Raw genomic sequence first — 13,716 nt, forward strand, 5'->3', positions numbered from 1 at the left:
AGTTTAATAGGTGCTCTTGGGATAGGTTCCTTTTATACTTGTACAATTATTTGACACACACAGCATGTCAAAAATTAGAGGAAATATTGGATATGACATTGGCAGCTTATATTTACAGCTATTATAGTTATTATTAGCTTGATTAGTTTCTATTAGGTTGTGAGTTCATTCTTTAATATATTATATGATTTAGTGTAAATCATACTGAACATACCCTAGAAAAGAAAATTCAATTATTAATAACAGTGATTGTTATTATTGGTACTTTATATGTTTTATAACAAGGGTACCTTATATCTTTTTCATTAGTGGATTTATAGCCTTCACTGCATTGTTCTGTTTTCTTTCTTGAAAATGGCCTACAAAGAAAAAATAATTGTGAACAGTTGGATGAAATAAGCCACCTGCCTAAGATCACCCAAGGCCTTCCCGACCCACTGAAATACCTCATACCGGCCCAAATTGCTCCCCCTGCCCCAACCAGCCACACCAGGTCACTTACCTTGTGAAGATCTAGAAAGCAGCCTGTTTGTCCCTCTACGAGCCTCTCCCAGCCCATTGCAGGCCGAAATGGAGCCTCCAGGGGCTGGATCCTCCACTCAGAAGCCCTGTTCGGTCATCCAGATGTCTTGCCTGGCCCATTGCAGGCCAAAATGGAGCCTCCAGGGGCTGGATTCAGCCCTCTTGAGGTTCCGCTCAGCCCCACCACAGGCCTCCCCTGGCCTGTTGCAGGCTGAAATGGAGCTTCTGGGGGCTGGATCCTCCCCTTAGAAGCCTCATGCAACTGTCCAGACGTCTCACCTGGCCCGTTGCAGGCCGAATGGGGCTTCTGGGGGGGGTGGATCTTCCCCATAGAAGCTCCATTTTGGCTGGCAAGTTGCCAAGCAAGGCCTCTTGATGGCCAAATGGGGCTTCTGAGAGAAGGATCCAGCCCCTCAGAAGCTTCATTTCAGCCAGCAATGTGCAGGATGAATGTTACAGAGCATCTGCAGTTGTTTGTTAGGGCGAACAATTGTCATGGTGCTGCAAGATTCATAATTTCGGGCCTTGTTCAGAAACACTAGGGGGTGTTGATCATGTAACTTCAAATGTTTGCTGAGGGAACGTTCATAATTCAGGGATTACCTGTATTCAACAGCGTGATTTCATCAGTCTGCAAGTAATTCTGGATTATCGTAATATTGATAATATCTACCATAAAATATGTGTTTTATTTAACATCAAAGGTTCAAAGTTTTCAAAGCTTCACAAAGAGTATGTCAAAAATGCCAAGAAATGACTGCCATTAATACATTTCCAGGCCAATAACTTTAATATAGTATAAAATACCAAGAAAATTGCATTTATAGTAGAATAACTATAAACTCAAAATGCAACATAAGTGACAAAATCATTTCAAACAGAGGCCACTGGGTGGGGGAGCAGACCCCAAACCACCACACTGAGGCACTAAAATCAAACCTGTAATAACTTTATTAACTTGACATGATAATCACTGGAAATCCAATAAGATTGATGATATACAACTTGGTCTGTGTGTGGGGGGAGAGGCAGGCCTAGCTCTTGCCTTTTTCTCTGTGTGATGTGGCAGGATTCAACCTTCTCTCTACTCCTGTTTAAAGCAATCACTGGTAAATGTAATCTGGAAGCACCAGGCTAAGCATCATCAACAGGTTGATTATAGCAAGTTACATCTGCACCTGGACAATCCAAGTGATGCCTTGGAAGGCCTTTCCCTATGCTTTAAGATTGTGTGATCCTTTATAGGCTTGACTGAAACCTAACAAGCCTGAGAGGTTATGAATTTTAGTTTCCCCCACCCCGCCACTCCTCTGATATCTGGAGACCTTCCATCATTAACTGTGGCTGTAGTAATCTGAAGGTCTTCCGAGACCCATGACTCTTGAACAGTAGGGAACAGCCATGGCCTGGATGTTTTTTTGTATAAATCAATGTGCATTACTTGTGTCTGTTCCTAGACTAGAATGGACTGTTCAGTTACTCATGCATTAGTCCTGTACGTGCAAGACTACTGCAATGTCAACTACCTGGGGCTACCATGGAAGAGCTTTCAGAAGCTTCAGCTAATCCACAATGTGACAGAATAGGAAGTTTTGGCATACCATAGTGTACCCAGGTAATATCACCCCTATGAGATCTGCATTGATTCTCAGTAGGCTTCTGGGTGCAATTCTGATGCTGGTTGTCACTTAAAGCCCTACATGGCATGGAACCAGGTTACTTGCAAGACTGCCTGTGTCTGTATATTTGTCTTTTATACTAGGATCTGACAGGGTCAGAATGCTCAGATTCCTTACTGTGAAGCAATGTTATCTGGCAGGATCCAGGACCCCTTCTCTGTTATGGCACTTGCCTTGTGAAACAAATTCCCCCATTGAAAATAAGATGGTCCTAACCTGCTGATCTTCTGGAAGGCCATGAAAATCTAGCTCCTCCCATTTGTGGAAACAGAATGGTAGTGGAGCTGGTATGTGTTTGCTTTTATGTGCTACATATTTTTTTTAGGATACCTCAACTAACTTTTAAATCTGACTTCTGATTTTTCATTATGTGTTTATGTCTTTGCTTGCAACTCTGAGTTATATTGGTTAAGATGAGTGGCCATAAAAATAGCTAAATAAATACATGTTGAATGAATGAATGAATGAATAGTGCTTTCCCCAATTCTTGTCATGCCAATTCTTTTAATTCATTTTTCAATAGGAGTAAACATAAATATAAGGCTTCCAGTGAATATCTCCCCAAGTCTTTTCCAGAAACAGGGAAGTTTGAGGAAGTAGAGATTTGATCACCTACTATTTCATCTATTTACATTATTTGCAATACCCCAATATTTTCTTTCCATTATACAAACCTTTTTTCAGTAGGTGATAATGCCTAAAGCAGAGAAAGATACTAAATGAAAACTGAGTTAAGGTTTAGAATATAAAAATATAGATATGTCAGCTAGTTTCTGAAGAGATTTTATTATTTCTTTTAAAAAATTTATTAAATATTTTAAAACATAATCAAGAACAAACAGAAAAACAGGAAAAGCAAAAAAATATTTAAGAAAGAGATCTAGAAAGATTAAATAAAATGTCAAAGCAACACGTTTTATTCTATATACTGAAATATATATAATGTCGATTTAAAACTTGAGTAATCAAAATAACATGCAATAATCATATTGTCTAAACTATAAGCAAAATGAAAGATTGTAATCATTTTTTCCTAATCAAAAATCTATACTTCACAAATCAGAAAGAAATATACTGTTAAAAGCATAGGAAAAAATAAGACAGAATTTGGGATGCAATACAAATCCACATGTGGAATTATAATTCAGAACTACTTTCCAAGTCACAATGAATTCTTTATCCAATTTATTTTTAAAACACAAGGTTATTTTTGACATTGAGCATTCCCACCATATAATTTACCATATTTTACAGAACTGGTTATATTTAATTACTAGTGAAAAGCACGAAGTACCTTAGCAGCTGTCAGCTTATACAAAGCCAGCTTGGTATGCTTTATAAAATATGTAGCATTTAAAATGTTGTTTCGTTCTTTTATAAAAAAAATTTTTTTTAAACCATTGGGCTTTAAAATATTGCCATTCATTAAAGAAAAATGAGCTGACCTGATTATTACATTTCCAACAATTTTAAGGAATGTTTTCTCTATTTTAGCAATCACTACTGGAATAATTTACTACCAGTGGAACATTAATGCTTAATGAGGAACAATCTAAGATGAAACAAAACAATGGACCAAGCTGGTAGGGCAAAGAGAAGCAGACTATACAAACTATGCTTTTGATCAGGGCAAGCAGGACAAACTGTCAAACATAAAAGCCAATTTCTCTTCTGTTGAAGTATTGACAATTTTACCCTAATAATTGTAAGAAGAAAATTTGCTCAAAGGACCCCAGTATCCAAACATTGTTAACCTTCTCCCAAATGGCTCAGTGTTTCAACGTATAACATCCAATACGCAAATATACTTTTGAATATGACATCAATTTCTTTTAAATGTTACATTCATGCTAAATATGTCATACCTGAGGTCCAAGGGCAGGGAATATTTTTTGTCCTAATACAAAAAACAAACAAGTAAAATGTAATATTATGTAATTTTGTTAGTCCTAAATTGAAATTTCATGCTATCTGAACGTTCTGCTTAGGAATTTATTTATTATGTATCTGAAGTTTTCTTAGGTTGAATGCAAACTTGGAGTACCCCTGCAGTGCAGTGGTAGTATTCTACCAGTTCGGCCCGGTTCTGCTGAGCCGGTAGCAGCAGCAGTGAGCAGTGGAGATCAAACCAGTTCTCTCTGCTGCTCTGCTGTTGGGCTCACCCATCCACCCAGGCTCCTATACTCACCTTTATCCTCTGTTTTTGAAGCACAGCTGCTTTGCGCAGCACAGATTTGCGCAGCACAGATTTAGAGATGGGCGTATAGAAAATGAGGTGAGGTATGGAATGAAGAAGTACTCTTTTTAGTTTAAGAGACAATAAGAAGTTGTTAATGTTGAATATATTTAAAGGGGAAGTATATATTTGTTGGAATTCTCCCAAAAGAAAGAAATACTGGTGTGTGTTTGTGTGGGGGCAAAAATGGGAAGCACGGAGGCCTCCAGAGGCCAAAAACAGGAGTGTTTTTGGCCTGCAGAGTGCCTCTGGACACCAGGGAGGGCAAAACCGGGATGCATGGTAGCAAAATATTTTTTTCTTATTTTCCTCCTTCTAAACCAAGGTGCGTCTTATAGTCTGGTGCATCTTATACTCCAAAAAATACTGTATATTTCTCTATATATAGTAGTATAGTATTTTGGGGGAGGCGGTTGTATCTACTCTGAACTTTCTAAATATTCTTGTACAGGTACTCCTCAATTTACAACCATTCATTTAGTGACCATTGAAAATTACAATGGCACCGCAATGGCACTGAAAAAAGTGACTTACAACCAGTCCTCATGCTTAAAGTATATTTATTTCACTGGGTCTTAGATAAACAATTCTGAAATTGATCTATTCTTGATTATATGCCAAGTTGTATCAGGGGTATTAGGGGTCAATTTAGGTTGTTTTGTTTGATTATTCATTTGTTTGCTATTCTTGCCTGTTCATGGTATTGTCAGGCAACTTCTCCAACACCAAAGTTCATGGGCCAGTAGTCTTCTGATGCTGCTTTTTTGAATTTCAATTTTGCTCCCATACTTTGTCACTTGGAATACCATTATTTGCACCATTCTGATCTTGGTAGCTTTAGTCACATCACTATACCTAAATACTCTTATCAGACTTGTCTTTAGTTATGCAGCAATGTGTTCAGAAACCTGTAGAGATTAAGTTAGAGTCTTCCCTTCTCTTGCTCAACCACTCTCTGTCTTTTTATTGTATAGAGATGGGTAGGTACATCTAGTGAGAATCCAAATGCTTCCAGCATGGTAAAATTCTTCATTTTCTGCACTTTCATAATAAACCTAGAAGATGCTATATAATATTCCATTCCATGAATATTGAAAAACTAGACACTCAACATGAAAAGAATACTCTCTTGTGATGTCAAGACTTGAACCAGAAAATTCAGATTATAGCTCCGGTCAGCCCAGTGAGCTAATATGAACTATGCGTGCTTCTTGACTATGCTCTAGAGTTTTCTTTAGATGCAAGTTAAAACAGGAGGCTTAACACCATTCCTGAAATTAACGGCAGGGGAAGCTTCTGAATCAATGAGTAGTCTTCAAAGTAGTAGAAGCCTGGTTGTCATGCCCCTGTTAGAATCTGACTCCGAGGGAGAGGAGGCACAGCCGGCAGGAAATGGGAGTGTGGCTCCAGAGGTTGTGGAGGAAACTGGGGAAGGGCACAGGCCGGCTGGGCATTCAGAGGAAAACCCAGGCCCATCCCCTCTTCATCCTAGGGCAGGCAAGGAGGAGCGGATAAGGGAGAAATGTGAATGGCGTGGTCTACGGGGGAGGAAAGGGCCTTGATCCCTTTCATGGGCTGCAGTTGTGAGGATTGTTTGAAAGAACAAACTGTGCATGGGCTAGTACTGGAAGCAAAGCGTGAAAATATTTCTAGTCTGTCAGTTCTTATCTGAGTTCTGGCATCATTCCCAGTGTGTGTATTTCAATATCTGTGGACGTCTTCAAGCCCTTATCCTGCCTTGTCTCATTAATTCTTCAGTGTGGTTCGTGTTGTTGTTTTTTTCTATTTATAATTTATATGTATTTTGAGTATGAACGGATGTTCTTCCTTTTTGCAATTGTTTGTGGGGGAGTTTTTTCTCCAGTCAATGATAATTGGACCTTTAAAGCCAAGTTGAAGGAATTAAAGGGGCTTCACCTGTTTTTGTGACTGTTGCTTTTGTATCCCACCCTGGGTCATCACACTGGTCTTCTGATCAAAATAGATCAAAAGAGCAAGGCATCTGCCATCTGCATTCAGAGTCTAGCTGAAGCCACTAATTTTAGGGAATGTGCCTTACCTCAAGTCTAAAATTGGCTAAAATAAAAACTGTGCCTGTAGTTTGGTCTTGACACTAATAATTAAGGTTAATCTTAGGCAAGTCAATACTTTTAAACTACAACAGAAGCATGATTACAAATCAATACCACTACATCCTTCTTTCTGTTGTCATAAGCCTTCTTCTATTTTTTTAGCAGGATAATACTTGTTATAAAAATGAGAAATACTGGTATAGACACACATTCCTCTTCTACTAATTTATCTTCACATTTGGAGCTCTTGTATTATAGAAATATTTGTAGAGCAGAATATATAATGGAATGTAGGCATCTGCAAACTTATATTTCTACAACAACCTGAAGCAAAATAATAATAAAAAATATATCAAAAAGAAGTTCAATTTGACATCTTTATAAAGTACAGGAAGGCTAGTCCAGTCCTGTTGGCAGAATAAATATAACACATAATAAAGGCTTTTAAAAGCTAGTTGAACATTGTTGTTGACATTTCTATATTATTCAGACATATTAGCACATCTCTTGAAGAACTGAATTTGTAGTGTGCAAAATATACACATAGTCAGAGGCTTTAACATATCAGGCTGTATTTTCTGACTAGTTTGAGTTGATAACAAAACAATGAGGTAACTTAAGCAATATTTATTTGCTACAGTGTTTTTTAGAAGATAATAAAGAGGCCCCATAGTAGAATGAAATCCTGTATTTCCCACTGAGTTCACTATATATCTTTACAACTTTTGTAATAAAAGTTTACCTTATTAAAGTAACTTTACTATTTAGAATTATTTAGAATAAAGGATAGCAATATGAGATATGAGGCCTTTTACTTACAGAATAGAGGACACAAGCCAATAGTATAACCAATTTTGATTTGGTTGATTGAAAAACTGTTATATTTACCATAATTATTAGGATGGCAAGTAAATGGGCTGCCCACAGCACAGTTTAAACTATTCTACTTTATATTAATCACAGAGAATGCCATCAGTTTCAGAGAGTTGTGGTCAGCTCCAATGAATTAGAACATTAAATATTCTAAAATATCTAGAATGTTCTGAAAGAGCAGGTATACAAAATGCTAAATGAATCACCAACCTTCAGAAAATTGTAATTAATAAAAATGTAGCCTCATTTTTTAAAAAAACCCTTACTTCAATTTTAGTGCACTTCTGTGGATGTTTCTGACAAACTAGAGGTTTAAAAGATTTTAATATTTCATAAATATGAGACACATTATATTACATCATAATAGTACAATGTCACTGAACATTGACATTGACAAACAATGAATTTGTATCAGTGTGATAGTTAATCATAATTGCCTACTGGGTGCCTACTTGTTAAGAGTGAATGCTGAAGTTTTTGGTAGAGATTTAACCTGGAAATAAGGAAAAACTTTCTGACAATGAGAACAATCAACCAAGGGAACAGCTTGCCCTCGGAAGTTGTGGGAGTGCCATCACTTGAGACTTTCAAGAAGAGATTGGACTGCCATTTGTCAGAAATGGTATAGGGTCTCCCACTTGGGCAGAAGGTTGGACTAGATGACCTATAAGGTCCCTTCCAACTCTGATTATCTGTTAATTGGTATATTATATCCACCAACCTGAAGAAAATCTCAGCTAGTACTAGAGAAACTTAGAATCTGGACACAACACCTTTAGGGTGTCCATTTTATGAAAGATCTTTTAAACAAAGTTGAAGACTCTTTATAGCAAGTGATTCAACAAGTAATTTTTAGCATGCTACTATAATCTATTTTTAGCATGCTTCTATAATCAGTCAAGAATATGCTTTATTCTTTTTGTAATTTCCTACTGATTAGTTTTGTATTTTTATTTTTAATTATCCTTTAATTGTAAGGACTTTTTAGAAAAATTACTATTTCTGTTCTTAGCTGCCTTTAACTCCCTGCAGGAAAGGGATGCTTTAAATAAAACAAAATCAGCGTTGCATTGTTCTTTCTTCCTGCTTTTATCAGAATCATACTTCCATGTTTCTCATTTCTTTTAATATATAACCTTCTTTCCATACTTAGGATGTGAGTCTCTACAACAGTGATAAAGGAATGCTGACTGTGGAATCTCAATGGGCAAATGTGACAGAAAAATCCTATGGCTAATTTTGGTTTAGTAGCCAATTATGAGGTTGATTAGGCAATTGTGTTATATAAACTGCTTGGTGATGGTGATTTTAAAGCTGTTATGTCTTGGGAACCGGTTGGGGCTCCAACCGGGTCCACTCTAAGCAAGTTCAACAGCCGTTCCTATTGGCTGGCGTCGTTTGACAGCCGGCTATAAAAGCCGGCTGTCAAACCAAGCCAGCCGTTGTTCGCAAGCTAGTCTGCCCGTTTGGCTGGCAGACGCGACAATCACTGTTCCTTCAATAAACGTGTTAATTGCATGCCCTGGTCTAAGCCTCTCTTTCCCTTGAAATACAACACTGGCGACGAGGATGGGATTTGAAGGCTAGCCAGGAGCATTTTCTAAAGGAACAGGAGCCTGTCAGCGGAAGCCGCAGCTGCTTGCCGCTTTGCTGCCGAGCCTCGGACTCAGAAGCCTGTCATCGGAAGCCGCAGCCGCTGCCGTTTGCTTACCGAGCCATCGGACTCAGCAGCCTGTCAGCGCAAAAGTGAAAGCTCAGGTTAGATCAACCGGGTTAGAGCACCACAGATAGGGAAAGTCGGGCGCTGAAGCCGCAGCCGCCGCGCGCGCGAAAAAAAGGCGCGAAAATTCTAACGGCTGTCACTGAGCTGCAGCCCGAGCAAGCTACGGCGCTGAGAGCCTCAGCCGCCTCGATCACAATTGGGCACTAATTACTGAAGCCGTCTCTAAGTGAAGACTCCCAGTGAAATTGCAGCGCCTCAGCCGCCTTGCCAAAAAAAAAAAAATTAATAATAAGAAAAAGGCTCGAATTTTAAAGCACTGTCAGTTCAGCACCACAGCCACAGCCGCCTAACGCCGCAAAAGAGCACTAAAATCCAAACACCTCAGAAAAGCCGAAGTCCTTGAGTGAGAATAGGGCACTGTAGCCACAGCCGCCCACGCCCCAAGCAGCATCAATCCAAGACAACGAGTTCCCTGTGAGGCAGACCAGTCTACCAAGAGACTGAGGGACCCAAAATGAATGTCAATTCAGTATTTCCCTTTTAAACCCGGATGAGGAAAAGTGGGACTCATATAAAAATCGCTCAACCACTTTATTGATGCTGTTGGACTGGCTGAAGCTTCAGAGCAGAGGAAGAAATCCTACTTCTCAGCTACTGTGGGGCTGTAGTATATGACACTGCCACAGCACTCCTGGCCCCACGAGAAATAGGGAATGTCCCATGGGCAGAGCTGGTGGAAACACTATCCAACCACTACTCCCAAAACCATCTCAGATTGCTAGGCGCTTCGCTTTTAGGATGAGGAAGCAAGCTGAGGGGGAATCCATAAACCAATATATGGCAGCCCTGAGGACAGCAGCTCTACAATGTGAGTTCAAGAACTATTTGGACGACATGCTACTAGACCAACTCGTCTGTGGGGTGAGGGATCTAAAACTCCAGAGGCGTTTGCTGGCTAGAAGAGACCTAAACCTCCCCCAGGCAGTTGAGGAAGCCTTAGCTGCAGAACTTGCAGCACAGTCCGCAGCTGAGATCCAGGGCACCGCTCCCAGACCCAGCACTTCCACCGTACACTCTGAAGAAGCGGTAAGTGAGGATGACCCGGCAGAATACTCCGATGTGCATCGCCTCAAACCAACGAGACAGCCGCAGGTAGGAGCGAGGCCAAGAAACAACAGTGGTCCAAAACAAACTCTGTTATGCCTGACCTGTGGAGGTTCCCATTCCCGGACATCTTGCAGGTTCCGAAACGCCACCTGCCACAACTGCCACAAGAAAAGTCACCTCGCAAGAGTCTGCCAGGCAGCGCACATCTCCACAAAGATATCCTTCCTCTCCTGTTCCCGAAGGCAAGTAGAAAAATGCCATACTTGCTACCAAGCCAACCACACACTCTATACCCCCAATAAAATTACACTTTCTGTTTTACTAGAAGGTAATCCCTGCCGCATGGAAGTAGACACGGGTCAGCGCTCTCAATCATATCTTGGGACACGCTTAAGAAGATCCAGCCCAGACTGACAAAGAAACAGCTTCAAAAGTGCCATCTCACCTTGAGAGACTACCAAGGAAAGAACATCCCCGTCCTCGGAAAGGCAAGTTTCGTGAAATTCCAAACCTTTAAAGGCCATTTGCCTTTAGTGGTTGTTAATGGTGCCCTCCCTAGTCTTTTGGGGTTGGATTGGTTCCCTCTCTCGGCCTTAGTATAAAAGGAGTCCATGCTGTCTCAACTTCTGATGTTGACTCCTTATTTACAGACTACTCTGACGTTTTCAGTAGTGAGTTAGGCTGCTATAAGGGCACTCCCATCTCCTTCTCAGTAGACCCACAGGCAGTCCCCGCTCGTTTAAAACCACGTAGAGTACCCTTCGCCATCCGCCCCAAATTGGACGCGGAACTAGACAAACTACTAAAACAAGGGGTGATAGAACCCACAGATTTCGCTAAGTGGGAGACCCCCATAGTCACCCCGCTAAAAAAGACGGTAATCTAAGAATTTGTGCTGACTACAAGACGTCAATCAACCGTTATCTACAGGTTAGCGCATATCCAGTCCCAGTCATCCAGCACCTGTTACACACATTCGAACCTGGCACCATTTTCGCCAAACTGGACATGTCACAGGCATACCAACAGTTCCCTGTGGATAACCAAACAGCTGACTTACAGACCATAGTTACACACAGAGGGGCATTCAGATGTAAGCGCCTCCAGTTTGGCGTAAGTGTAGCCCCAGGTATTTTCCAATCACTGATGGAGCGAATCCTCCAAGGTCTCCCGCGTAGTGCCTTATTTCGATGACATCTTAGTCACAGCCAGGGACAGACCCCAACTCATCCAGAGAGTCAGGGCAGTATTAGAGAAGTTCAGGCAGCATGGCCTCAAACTAAAACGGGAGAAGTGCACCATCGCCACTAGACAGGTGGACTTTCTAGGCTACAGGCTGGACGCCTCAGGCATCCACCCGGTGGAATCGAAAGTCAAGGCCATCCACGCAGGCGCCCACGCCTACCAACAAAACCGAGTTACAAGCCTTCCTGGGGTTATTGAACTTCTACGCTTCATTTCTCCCACACAAGGCGTCAGTTGCTGAACCATTGCACAGACTCTTAGACAGAAACACACCATGGCACTGGGGACCCAAAGAAAACCAAGCATTTGTGGCAGTCAAATCTCTACTCACCTCTGAGGCTGTCTTAATACAATTTGACCAACGCCTTCCTTTGGTCCTAGCCGCAGATGCATCCCCTTTGGGATAGGAGCTGTCTTAAGTCACAGGCTTCCCAATGGCTCCGAGGCACCAATTGCCTTCTTTTCAAGAACCCTTTCAACGACTGAGCGTAATTACAGCCAGGTTGATAAGGAGGCCTTGGCTGCAGTAGCAGCAGTAAAAAATTCCACGAATTTCTATTCGGACACCAATTCGAACTTATTACTGATCACAAGCCGCTTTTAGGATTATTATCAGGGAAAAGCAAACCCCACAGATATTGTCACCTAGAATGACCAGATGGACCTTATTCCTGGCGGCGTACTCATACAAACTGGTCTATCGTCCCGGAAAAAATCTAAACAACGCTGATGCCCTCAGCCGCTGCCCCTTGCCAGCCCCAGTCCTGTGCATACTATTTTTGATGTAAACGAACTAAACCTACCGGTGACTGCAGACGACATAGCATCACATTCCAAGAAGGACAGAACAATCGCCCAGGTTCTGGACTGGGTAGGGAGGGGGTGGCCGGAAACTAACTATTCAGTTGATTTCGCCCCAATTAAAACTCGCCAGCTAGAGCTCTCCAAGTTGCAGGGATGCCTATTGTGGGGTACCAGAGTGGTCATACCAACCACCCTTCGCATACCCGTCCTGAAGATGCTGCACGAGGGCCATCCAGGAATCGTGCGGATGAAGGCGTTAGCTCGAAGCTACGTCTGGTGGCCCGGGATGGACGATCAGATCGCCAAGTGGGTAAGCTCGTGTCGACCCTGTCAAGAATCTAGGGCAGCCCCGCCAACCGCCACACCCACAAAGTGGGAAAGTGCCAATGCCCCGTGGTCACGGCTTCACATTGACCTGGCCGGGCCAATGCACGGCAAGACCTTCTTGGTGGTCGTGGACGCCTATTCAAAATGGATAGATGTGGCCTTACTTCACACGACCACCACACAGGCAGTTGTTAAAGCCTTGACTCACCTTTTTGTAACTCACGGACTCCCTGACACACTGGTATCCGATAATGGCCCCCAGTTCACCTCGAACGAATTTAGTAGGTATGTCACAAATCTAGGCATCAGACACGTCCTCACGGCCCCCTTTCACCCTGCCAGCAACGGGTTGGCTGAACGGGCCGTCAGATCAGCCAAGGAGGCGTTAGCCAGATTCGGCCCAGTGGGTTGGCATTCTAAACTGTCTCAATTCCTCCTAAGCCAGCATACCACACCGTGCACAGTTACGAACAAATCCCGGCTGAGCTGCTGATGGGAGACGCCTGAGGACTGCCTTAGACAGGCTGCACCCCACTACTGCCCAGACACCCCTTTGGGGTCTGACAGTCTGGCCAGGAATTTCGCAGTTCAGGACCTAGTGTTTGCTAGGAACTACGCGGGGACCCACTGTGGGTGGCCGGAAAAGTCGTGGCTGTCACGGGTCCGAGATCTTATCGGGTCCAACTTGAAGACGGTCGTATGTGGCGAAGACACCTGGACCAGCTGCGGAGACGACGGAGCAGCCTGACCGGCCCAGACCCGTCTCCACCAGAAGAGCCGCGGGCGCCACTCCAAGGTCCAGCTAGGGGTTCCCAGAGTGACCAACCTTCACCAACGGAAGAAGTAGAACTAGCAGTAGACCGGGATTGCCAGCCGGGAGCACCACCGTTTAACCCCAGTGAAGGCAGAGACTTTTCACCGGCTCCAGTTCCTGCACCGAGCCCTGGTCGCCACACTACGTACCCTGACCTGGAGTCCGCGAACTCGTCTTCGCCAAATGAATCTCCTGAGTTACGTCGCTCGGGTCGCCAACACAGACCACCGGCGTATCTCAAAGATTATGTGTGTTCTCATCTGGGGGAAGGGGTGTTATGTCTTGGGAACCGGTTGGGGCTCCAACCGGGTCCA

The 13,716-nt window shown here is 42.6% G+C and overlaps 1 protein-coding gene across 1 annotated transcript in view; it reads right to left on the reverse strand.

Annotated features, from left to right (window-relative positions):
* Positions 1-13,716, reverse strand: part of LOC113449679 (uncharacterized) — a 71,560-nt gene that overhangs the window by 8,104 nt on the left and 49,740 nt on the right. Inside the window, exons 28-30 of the mRNA XM_087923158.1 lie at positions 4,067-4,098; positions 2,876-2,898; positions 291-359 (exon numbers count right to left, since the gene is read on the reverse strand). Of these exons, the coding sequence (XP_087779284.1) occupies positions 291-359; positions 2,876-2,898; positions 4,067-4,098 (124 nt within the window). The remainder of the gene's footprint in view (positions 1-290; positions 360-2,875; positions 2,899-4,066; positions 4,099-13,716) is intronic.

This window comes from Pseudonaja textilis, chromosome 2 (assembly GCF_049901715.1).
Source record: "Pseudonaja textilis isolate UNSWEBS1 chromosome 2, rPseTex1.2, whole genome shotgun sequence".
Classification (NCBI taxonomy): domain Eukaryota; kingdom Metazoa; phylum Chordata; class Lepidosauria; order Squamata; family Elapidae; genus Pseudonaja; species Pseudonaja textilis.